This window comes from Ursus americanus, chromosome 17 (assembly GCF_024610735.1).
Source record: "Ursus americanus isolate L20-20 chromosome 17, mUrsAme1.1.p, whole genome shotgun sequence".
Classification (NCBI taxonomy): Eukaryota; Metazoa; Chordata; class Mammalia; order Carnivora; family Ursidae; genus Ursus; species Ursus americanus.
The window spans coordinates 26070824-26082417 of NC_142143.1; the positions used below are offsets into that span (position 1 = coordinate 26070824).

Here is an 11594-nt window from a genome sequence, read left to right on the forward strand (position 1 = left end):
TATGATAAAGTCTAATTATAAGTTAGGCACAGTAAGAGATGAACAACAAGGATAACGATACACTGTAATAATGTGGTCTCTCTAAGTATCTTACTGTACTCACCCTTCTTGCGATGATGGGCGATGATAAAATGTCTCCGTGCGCAGATGAAGCAAAGTGGATGACGCAGGCATTGTGAGGTCGTGTTTGTCTACTAAGAACCTTCTGACCTTCCGCAAGAACGAGGATCGTCTGCCCTGGGGACCGCGATGGCTCATGGGTAATGAACGGAGCGCACAGCGAAGGGCGGGGCGAGCGGGCTCGACTGGGTTCAACACCTGGCTCTCGGGAGCCCTCGGCGGGCCACTGACCCTCCGTCCCCCTGGCTTTCCTCCCTCCTGCCACCGTTTTCGCCACTCTGCTGTTTACTAACAGCCTCACTGCCTGACGGATGAGGAGAATAAGATGAGAAATCAGAGAAGCCGCCGAGGTTTCTGTCAGTGGTTCTAGCAAAGGAGACTGAATGGGGAGGAAGCCGACGCTATTAGCTAGAACGTGTTTATGGGTTTCTATTATCCCCACTCTCTCTGCCCCGTAGAACTGCAGATAAGTGAAAGCAGATGCCCTAATCAAGTGTGCAAAACACAAACACGCTTTCTGACCGAGTACCGACTTGATGGCCACAACCTGGAAATAGAGGGAGAAAGCAGCTGTGCTGGAAACCTCAGAAAGGTCAAATTCATCAACATGGCAGAGGGGATGTTAAAATGGGACTTTCTCTGGGTAGAAACGACATGGAAAATATTTTTTTCTGAATGTTAAAGATCACAGCGGCTTTCTGGACCCAAATCTAAACAGGAAAAAGCATACCAAACTAACAAGGGAAGACTGTTTGGCAAAACATAAATTTTTATCTTAACACAGTTGGAAACTGGGGAGACTTAGAAACGTTTTATGAAGTTCTGGGATAAAGTCTCGCCTTCTCTGCCATAGGAAAGGGGCTCCTTGTGGGTGGTATTTATGCTTCGACAGAAGAGGAAGGCACCTGGTGGCATTGCCTTCCCTCTCACTAGGACTCTGGCTTGCCTTCCCCTTCCCTGTGTTTCTAACGCAGGCAGCACTGCCATGAGTAATACTTCACAAAATGTGCTGATCTCTACGGCAAGGCAGAGCTCCTCTGAGTGAAGCATGTAGCTCAGAGTAAGGGTTGTCTATAAAAGCGGTTTTCTTTTTAGGGCTCAGTAAATGTTTGTTGATGTGAACCCCATTCTCTGTGACCACAGTTGTCGATCCAGTCTGATCCAAAGCTCCCGAAAGGCGCAGGAAGGAATACCTCACTCTGTTCCATGATCTCAGCTTCCTTACTGTCTAGGCATTTGGGATTCCGGGCCTTTCAGAGGCCTAGTAGCGACAGCTGTTACTCTAGGAGTAAAGTTAAGGAACCCGAACTCAAGCCACAGAGAGGAAAAAGCAGAAAAATCAAAACTATGTGAAGGTGAGAATACGAGGAAAAAATAGGCCTACGCAGGAGGAGAGAAACAAAATGATCACAGACTCATTCTTACAGAGGTGAGCAGGGGGAGGAATGGAGGGCATTTTCCTTCCATTCAACTGAAGCGCAATCTAACAGTGAAGAAGGAAGATCCAATACTTTACATTAAAAACAAACAAACACACAAACAAAAACACATGCCCATAACAAAAGTGTGGCATTTGGGGCTACTTGTTTCACAACCTGAAAGGAACCAAAGAGAGATCGGGGACAGATTTAATCTTCAGATATTCTAAATCACTGGATCACTCAACTCAAGGAGAATATAATTACCCTCCTTCACTGGATAAATAAGGCTGGGCAGGGTTGTGTCAGATGAGGTAAAAGGCACATTTATGACACAACGGGGAGAGAGTAAGGCAGGAATTCACTGTGCCATTATGCCCAGGAACAGGCAAAAGAAAGAGGGTCGGGGCGTCACCCGGGCACCCACGGCTGGGTGTGAGTCCCATCTGGCAGACACAGAAAGGAGATCACAACACAGCATGGACGGCAGGTTTTAGATATTTTTTTTAAAGATTTTATTTATTTGACAGAGAGAGACAGCCAGTGAGAGAGGGAACACAAGCAGGGGGAGTGGGAGAGGAAGAAGCAGGCTTCCAGCGGAGGAGCCTGATGTGGGGCTCGATCCCATAACGCCGGGATCATGCCCTGAGCCGAAGGCAGACGCTTAACCGCTGTGCCACCCAGGCGCCCCGGTAGGTTTTAGATTTTAAAACAGTGAGTAGATTAGAAATGTAGTTAAAATTAACTCCAAACTCTACTGTGGATCGAGACATCATGACACCCGGCAGAAGCTTTCCCCAGGGTGGGGTGGAAGGAGCCAAGAACTGGTATTATCCCACACAGCATTCCAAAGGCTGGCTCTAAATTTTCAGAGGAAGAAAAATGGGATGTTAAAAGCACTGTAGGGGGGGGGGCGCCTGGGTGGCTCAGTTGGTTAAGCATCTGTCTTCAGGTCATGATCTGGGGGTCCTGGGATCAAGTCCTGCATCAGACTCCCTGCTCAGTAGGGAGTCTGCTTCTCCCTCTGCCCCTGCCTCCTCCCCCCTGCTCATGCTCTCTGTCTCTCTCTCTCAAATAAATAAATAAAATCTTAAAAAAAAAAAAAGGCACTGTAGGGCTTGCAGTGTAGCAAAGAGGAACACTGACCGTTCACACAGGGTAGAAGGGTGCAGCTTTCACAAATACGAAACCCGAGGTTCGACTCTCTTGGCTCAAACACCAATCCTGTCACTGAGTTGCTGAATTGTGTGTGTGTTGTGTGTGTGCATGGACACACAAATCTCCTGACCTCCCTGGGTCTGAAAAACCTTCCTCAGGAAAATGTCAGAACTAAAATGTATGATCCGAAAAGTGATTTCAAGCTTTAAAATTCTAGGCAGTAAAAAACTGGGAGAGGTGACAGGCCTCTTAGTAAATGAAAGGCCCAGAATGAATGACGACCCTTTTTTGCTCCAAAGCATTAGAACCAAGACCCTGACCACGGAGACAAGACAGGCCTCAGCCCAGCTGTTAGATGGAACCACAGTCACTCAACCCCCGCTACCCCTGTGCCTAAACCGACAACCAAGAAGGGCACGGCCTGCTCTCAGGACATTCCATCCCTTGGATTATTTGATGACGTCTCTGTCTCCTACCCTCCTACCAGGGTACAATTTTCTAAAAGCAGAAAAAATCCTTCCCAAGAAAATAAACACTCCAAACAACTGTCCCATTCTGTTACCTATTTGGATTACATAATTACTATGAAGTCAAGACTTTCTTATTGACATGCCAAAAAGAACTCTCAGCTCATAAGCTAAACTGCCTTTTCTTCACTGTCCAAAGCTCTAAAAAAACCCAAGTCCCTAAAAAGCAGTCCCTAGAGCCCTCTAGGATGGAATAAAAAAACTCCACGGCCTCAAATCTGCTCAGAGTGGAAACTCACATCAAAATATTTTAAGTCCATGGAGATAGATAAGTTCTGTGTACTCTATTCTTTTAACAGTAACAACCACAATACATAATATCACTAATGCCTCAAAGTGCCCTCCATAGGGAAAAAACGCTGCCTATTTTTCCTGGCTCCATTGAGGATAATTTAGTCAAGTGTACATTCTAACCTGTTGGCTGGGCCACCTGTAAAATGGGGCTAGCGACGATTGGTAACTGGCAGCATTTACCAGCAACCAAGTAAGACAGCCCTCTCCTGACTTACCTCCACACCAGGGAAAAAAACCCCATCGGGCCAAGGTGATTCAAATCCCACAGAGTACATTAATTAAGGTACCCAGACTTTTCCCGTTGAGGCAGCAGTAAAAACGCTGAGGGTTCCTTTTACAGCCTGTTCTAACTTGTTCGTCTGGATCAATGTAGAAATAGCAGCAGTTTGCTCTTCATAATTCCTCTCCAGGAATAAAAAGGGCTGGGATGTTCCTGGAATGCCACCTCACTACAAATCAGACGGTATACCTCCTGTCATCACTGAACTTTGCTCACCCGGTCGGGGTAAAGATTAAATGAGATAATGCACGTAAAGTGCTGAGCGAGAACTTGACACACAATGAACTCAATAAATAAATGATGTTCGTAATTGTATGTACAAAAAACAACACCAGAGAGAAACAACCCCAACACCCCTGCCCTAAAAAGGACTGTCTCCTGATGCTTATCAACTTACTTGGAACGGGGAAGATGGAAATGTAAGACAATCGTTCCACGGCACACCCCAGAGATACCTTTGCTATCCTCTGGTTTTCACATAACTGGGCCACCTGCTAGTGGCTACAGTCCCGTGAGTACTCACACCCCACCAATCCGTCCAAGTCTCAGTAGTGACAAGTATCAGAGAGTCGGAAACAACGGGAACAGAAATGCAAAAGCCCTTAAAGGAATTCCAAAGCCCCTGGCACCCGCCCTGTGCAAATTTTGCCAGAAGAGTCAGACACCCCACACTAAACAAATGTTGTCAGTGGGGAAAAGGGGCAAATTAAGCACAGACTCTGAAGACCCTAATGAAAAGGTCCCCATCGTAGACCAGACCCCAAAAGTAGCGCTCTTCTTTAAATTTTAGGCTACAAATAAATTCTTCCTAAGGCACACCTAGCAATCTTTTGTGTTTGGCTCTGCTGTTTGGACATGCATAGTTATGTTTTTCTTCCAGGCACAAAACCATTTTTCAAGAGCTTCATGAAAATATGAATATTTTCATGACATGGGATAAGCAGATTTCACTATAATTTATAACCGAATTTTCTAATTCACTTTGGGGCACACACATGATCTGCAATGTTCGCTTTCCCAATGACACACGAGTATGTAACTATGCAGGACATTTTTTTTTTTAAAGGTGGCAAAATGAATACTGTCCGGACTCTAACATTTAAAGAGGTTCATCCACAACAGTCACGAGACTGTGTGACAAAAAATAAATAGCCATAAAACTTCTTTTATTTTGTATTATGCCTACTCAACCCATAAATGACCAGGATGTGTCACAATTTTTGCAGTTTCTAAACCATGTTTTTGGAAGCACACAGGGCATTTGTGTGATGCGTATTCAATGTGTAAAAGATCAGGCCACTGAACAGTACTGGTACTTTCGAAACCATGCTTTCCAAAACGCAGAGGGCGAACGCGGCCCGTAACTTTAGGGAAGGGTAAGCCATGCTCCACCTCTTGCCGAACATTTGGCTGATTTCACGCGACAGAAGTCTTTATGGCAACTATTACCATGAACATGTCCGTTCTCTACAACTCAAAGTAATAAGTGCAACTTGTAAAAGTCAAGTTTTTTTTTATTTAATACATTCTAATCAAATAGTAACAGCAGTAAATAAACACTTTGAAAAACAGGCAGGTATCCCCCTGTATCTGGAAGAGAATTAAGTCAAAGTATTCTACATGGTAGAAGGGAGACAACTGCTGATGTCCATGGTTAGACAATTCAAGGACAACTTGGAAATTTCTACAGCCATTTCCAAAAAGTCAATGGCAACAGGCTGGGACACAGCTACTTGAAAGGATCAAATGTCTGTATCTACATGGTTTTATTAACAGGGTTTGAGTGGCACCTGTAGAGCATGACATTCTTGTCTTTAGCCTTAAAGGAAAAGACAAAGTCTTTTCCGTGTGCACCAGTTTGAAAGAGTTCTGAGATAAGGCTCCCTTAAAACGGATTACTACAGTACTCATTCACATGGGAGAGAGAGTTCATACATGTAGTAAAAAGTCAAATACAGGAGTTCATGGTCGCTTTTTTGGTTGATTTGGTTAATTGCATAAAATGAAGGATAAATACTCACAAGCATATCTGTTTAACAGACTCCTAGGTACATCAAGAACGCAAAAAGAGAAAATGGCCTAAAGGACACTGACTACCAGGCATCTGAGATCGAAGCTAAGCCTGTGTCAGTTGGGCTCCTTCCTCTCCCTCCGTACTCCTGTGTCCCAAGTTCTCTCCCTACTACCGGGGCACGGACCTTTGACCTAATAAAGAGGAACCTCAGAAAGGCAAGGCATTCTGATAAAATGTTCCTTTCGGCCTTTACATGGGACATTGTGTTTTTAACTCAAAAGGATTAACGGGTCTTGGTCAGCCTTAGGAAGGCAAGCATCACTCAGGGGAGAGTAAGTATCTGGGGGAACTTTAAATACCTCGCTACCTCGGCACACGTTTAAATTAGATGAACTTCAGCTGTTTTGAGAATTCCGAGTAGTTATCCAGAGCAGTCACTCAAGTTTTGGTTCTCTTTGACAAAGCTGCATTCGGAGAGACCCTACATGAGGAGGCATGGTTAGAAAAAGAGAAACACTTATACCTGGAATTTATATCCTTCCAAGTAATCTTTTAGTCTTGTTGGTAAAGGCAGTCCCCAGATGGTACCGGTACACTTGTTAATGGTCAGTCTACACAGGTGCTGCAGAGGCGGTGCTGACGTGTAGAGCGGTTTGGTCAGGTAAAGGTGAACGGTGCCGTTCCGGGGGGCTTCTGGGCCCGTCCGCTTATCCTTGCACATCTGAACATAGTAGTCGATCAGATGAACCACACTGTCAAATTGCTTAAGCTTGGATTTGACACATATGATAGAGTCCAATCTGAATTTCCCATCTTGGTATTCGATTCGCAGATTAGTTGGTCCAGCTGATGTCTTAACAGATATGGTTAGTAGGTAGTCTGAGTGCGAGCTATCTCTAATCAAGAAAGTTCCTTCTGGTGCCTCTTTTAATTTCTCTTTGGCTTCATTAACAGTCATACTTCCCCAGTACCAACCTGGGGTTTTTGTTCAAAAAGAAAGAGAAAAGAGGGTAAAATAGTTATTATAACGAATTTTTAAAATAGGGCAAATACTTGGCAACAGTTTTTCTAGCTCTAAGTAGAAATGTGTGAGTGAAAGTTTACCAGAGACAGCCACAAATACTTTTGGTAGAAATTTAATGAAAATGTGGGGCCATTTTACTTTATGAACCCGAACTAAGAGTCAGTTTTCGGTTTTAAAAGGTAGCTTTCTGTAGCTGTTCTTTAAATTATCTGAAGATTTTTCTCCTAATGAAACAGAAGAACATTTGCAATATGACACACTGGCTGACAAAGCATGATGCTTCTAGTTCTATTCAAGGGAAATCAAAGTCACTTAGAAATAAATCAGAAGTTAGAAATAAAAGGCATGCCCTCACAAGAGTGGAAAACCCAACTCCCGTAATTCCAACAGGGTAAAAACCGAAAGAACTTTTTGGAAGGTTGGTGTCCACCCTTCGCCTCCTCAGATCTGTTCAGGGCTCCATCTCCGTTCAAAGCAAAGTGCCGCAGATCCAGCACAACATAGCCTGTTCGTTGCTTTGATTCCAACTGCCGTATCAGTCATTGAGAAACGAGGGAAACCCCAACTGATAATTACCACTTCAAGTTTACAATCTGCAACTCTTTCAGACTTTGCCCTAATCCAAATTCGATCACAACCGTCGTTCTCCCCAGCATTCTCGATTTGATCTGCCTGCGCCATCCCGGGGTCTAACCCGTTTTCAACAATGACTTCGGGACATTCTGCATAAGAAGTCCGACGATGTGCTCGCCCTCCCCCCCCCCCCCCCCCGCCAAAAACTGCTCCGATACCTGCACTCTGCCGGCCCGCCCCGCTTAGGGAAAGCCGGTGGTCGGCACTCAAAGACCGGAACTGCAAGCGACCTTTCCCTCCCTAGTGCCTCCAAAACTTCAACTTTGCCCCAAACGTAAGCTTTTAGGATCCAGATTTTGAAAGCTTGCGTGGTTTGCCAGATACCCCCCCCCAATCTTTTCTTCTTTCAGACGCCGAGAGACGACAGCGGGCCACGCAAAGCGCAGGAGTGCGCTTGTAACAAGTAACACCCTGGGCGCGCAGCCCCTGAAGGCCGCGCTCTGCAGGGGCTCGGCCGACCGCTTCCCTCCCGGCTCTGCGGCAGCCGCCTGCGCGGTAATCTGTCGGTCCTTGGAACTTGGCCGCCAAGATCCCGGGCTGCCGCGGCCGCTCCGCTCGGGGGCCGGATGCAGCTGGAGCCGCGCGGGCAGCGCAGCGCCCACTCGCCGCCCTCTTTCCCCGCGGAAAGGGAGGCGCCTGGCACTTTCTTCCTCCAGGGTTCAAGCCCCTGTACCGACCCCCAAGCGGCCGCGCTAAACAAAGCTTCCAGCGCCCTAAAAGGCTATTTCCAAGAAGCCCTTCTCGCGCTCTGCCCTCCCCTAGGCCTCTGAGTCCCTCGAGAAACACTTTTCTTTCGCATTCCCAAGGACCCAGGGCCATGCAGGCATCCTCTCCGCTGTCCCCCGCCCCGAGGCGGGGACCGGAACCGAGGGGCCCTAGTTCCATCCCGTTCTTTGCTCCCCACCGCGGCCCGGCTGCCTAGCCGCGCTCCCCGCCAGCAAAGCCTGCAACCGCGTCTTTGGGGAAGCTACCCCTCCCGCACGCGTCGCGGCAGATCGCCTCCCTACCTGTTTGACTGAGCTCCCGTAGGGCCTTCGCCAAACGCGCCGCCTCCGGAGACGGCTCCTCCGCGGATCCCGCGGTCCCCCACTGGCTCTGCGTCCCTTCCGCGCCATTCCCGGAGGGTTCGAGGCACCGCAGGGTCATGGGAGAGGGGTCACCGCGGCAAAGACAGGTGGCCACCCGCGATGGGGTCAGAGAGGGACAAGCGTCCTTCTCGGAAGTCAGTGGGCACCCCAAAACGAGTCCCTGCGGGGTATCCGAAATGGTAGAGGGGGAGGGGATGGGGTGCTTCTGCTTCTTGCTCCCCAGGTCTCAGTGGACGGATGGCAAAGTCCCCCGCAGGCACCCACAGTTTGCCTGCAAAAAGAAAGTATGGGGTTGGGTCAGTCCAAACTGGACCCCTGCGGCTGGGGTGTGGGTGGGGAGACAGAGACGTGGAAAATCCCGGGGACTCCTCCGCGTCTATGCTCCTGCACCATTTAACCCCAAGCATCCAGTGACTGCCCCGGCCCAGCTGTAGAGAAAGGATAAAGAGAGAAGGGATCCAAGACGCAGGAGTTGCGGAGGGGGAGGGGGTGGGGAGGGACAGGGTGAGGGTGGGGAACAGGGTGTCTTCCCGCCCAGGGCTACTGGCTGGAATCGCAGACTAGCAGAGCAGTCACCTGCGGGTAAGGTGGTAAATAGGCTCTGGTCAAGGACAAGCAGAAAAATTGTGCCCCAGTTGGCACTCCAGTACGTTACACTCTGCACAGCCCGGGGGCTCCGGGACGAAACACCCGGAGCCACCAGCCCGGGGCGCCAAGGTACGGAAGCTGCCGCACCCTCGCCCGGAGGCTGCCTCGCTCCCCTCCGCCAGCTTCCCAGCGCCCGCGTGGGGCAGAGGTGTGGGGGCGCCGCCGCACGGAGTGGCGGCCGCTCTCGCAGCCCGGCGGCGGCTACTGCTGCCGCCGCCGCCGCGGGCGCTGTCGAGGAATCGGCCCAAGCGCTCAGCCCTCACGGGGGCTCGGAGCTGGAACCCCGGCCGGGGCAGAACAGGAGGCGGTGAGCGCCGCTGGACGTCTAAGACAACAATCGCCGAGCCCTTACCTCGGCCTCGGCCGCCGCCTCCACACCAGGCAGCTTCCCCAGCGGACATGGGGTGGGGGAGCCGGGAGGGGCCCGGGAGAGGAGGGGTGTCTGCCCGATTTTCCCTGTTGACTTTTAATCTGGGAACGAGATGCCTGGGGATGCGCTCTGAGGCGGCCAGAGTTCTCAGCGCCGAGGGCAAACAAAAGCGCCGGGGATCAACGGCTAGAACCCCCGGGCTCCGAAATCCCCCACCCTGGGCAGCTGCTGGCTTTCCCTCTGGCTGCGACCAAGGAGGTGGAAAGAAGAGAAGGAGGAGGAAGGAGCTAGGGCGGGAGGCAGGCGGGTGGGGAGGAGCGGTAGATCAGGTTATTAGGAGGATTATTAATTTGGATGGCAGTTTGGGGCGGGGGAGAAAACTCCGGAGACTTCCCGACGCCTAGAAGGAGCCGAAGAAAGCAGGCAGTAGAGCCCGGCCGCGGGACAGAGCCGCGGCTCGGGCTCTGTCTCCGGAGGTTCTGAACTGCGGAAGCCAAGGCCGCCCGGCGCTCGCGGCCGCGCCCCGCTGCCCTCCCCGGCGACCCTCCTCGGGGAAGAGCCTTCGGGCTCCCCGGATCGTACCTGCCGCCAGCCCCTGGCCGAGCTCCTCCGGCGCCCCGGCTGCGGGCGCAGGGGATCCTGAGGCTGTGCGCGCGGGGCTCCGGCGCGCACTGTCCGCGGCCCGCGCAGCGCCGGTAGCGGCGGGCGAGGAGTCTCATGCTTCAGGGGAAGCCCAAGGCCCGCGAGCCGCGGTGGCGGCGGCGAGACATGGCAAGAGTTAAACGTCTGTCCCCGGAGCGGGGTGTGCGCGCGACTTCCCAGCCCCGCGCGCCTCCCTCGCTCCCCGCCTCCCTCCCCTGTCCGCGCTCCCCGTGCGCCCCGCCCGGATGCTGCGGAGGCCGCTTTCCAGGAACTTTCCAGGAATCCACCTCACGTGACCGCGGCCCCCGCTTCTGCTTTAAAGAGGCTCCGGCGCGAATGCGCAAGCTTCAGGGAGGCGGGCTCAGCGCGCTCGGTGCGGGGCTGGGGCGGCGTGGCTGCCTGGGAATCCGTCCGCCTCCGGCCGTACAGCTCCGACTACTCGGAGGCGCTCACGAGTAGCGCCCCTGCCACGGCCCTCCCCGCCTCGGCGGCCGGAGCCTGCCCCCCGCCATGTCCGCTGTGCGCGGGGGTCTGAGGACTAAGAGACATCCACAGCCAGCCGCGGGGTTCTGTCTCTCCCACCCTCTCCGCGCCTTCTCGACGCGACCCTCCCGGCCGCACATTTTGTGAGCGGGGTGTGGGAGGGACGGGAGTCCCCGACAACGGCCCCTCTCGCTTTACAGCACAGTAATGGAGTGGAAGAGGCCCCTTTCCAGGCGCCCGAGCTCCCGACCGAGAGCCGGAGGGAAAGGGCCGAAGGCAGCGGGCCGGTGGCAGTGCCCTCGCTCAGGTCCTACAACGCAGCCGGCCGGCGGAGAGCGGCGCCTCCTTAAGCAGCGCTAGCGGCTCTCAGTCTCCTCCCCCAGGCGCTCCAGCTCGCCGTCTCCCGCACCGGCCCCGCCGGGCTCCTCCTCCTCCTCCTCCTCCAGTTCCTCCGGCTCCTCCACTCCGCTCCACTGTCTCCTTCCGGCTGGCCGCCCCGCTCACCTGCACTGACTGCTGAGCGGGCGCCCTTACCTGCGCGCCCCGGTGGTGCTGGGCGGCCGGCTCGGTGCTTGCAGTCCCGAGAGCTCTTGTCTCGGCGATTTCCCGCAGGGCTAGCGCCCAGGAACTGGGATTTCGGAAAGATCCCGTCACTTCCCTGCGCGGAGACCCTCACCTCCTCCCACCCGGTTGGAGGCCACCTGGCCTCAGTTGGAACTCAGCTCCTTGCCTGCATGCCCGTCTCCACAATGTGACCTACTTTAAATGTGACCTACTTTTTTGAAAACCATTAACACTCACGGGAAAACCGGATCCAAAATTTCGATAACCATTTTTCTTTGAAATACTATTCTATTGCATCACTGCTCAAAAGCTTGAAAGGTCAATGGCCACT

The 11594-nt window shown here is 52.0% G+C and overlaps 1 protein-coding gene across 2 annotated transcripts; it reads right to left on the reverse strand.

The window, feature by feature from the left end:
- Positions 1-5290: 5290 nt before the first annotated feature.
- On the reverse strand, positions 5291-10444 carry SOCS2 (suppressor of cytokine signaling 2). Of its 2 annotated transcripts, none has more exons than XM_045779949.2 (3): positions 10157-10444; positions 8476-8827; positions 5291-6786 (listed from the first exon to the last, which is right to left on the reverse strand). In XM_045779949.2, the coding sequence occupies exons 2-3, from the start codon at positions 8612-8614 to the stop codon at positions 6329-6331; spliced, it is 597 nt and encodes a 198-aa protein (XP_045635905.1). In that variant the 5' UTR covers positions 8615-8827; positions 10157-10444; the 3' UTR covers positions 5291-6328. The 2 variants fall into 2 exon arrangements, with proteins under 2 accessions (XP_045635905.1, XP_045635906.1); XM_045779950.2 differs by lacking the exon at positions 10157-10444 and adding an exon at positions 9557-10087.
- Positions 10445-11594: the final 1150 nt, after the last annotated feature.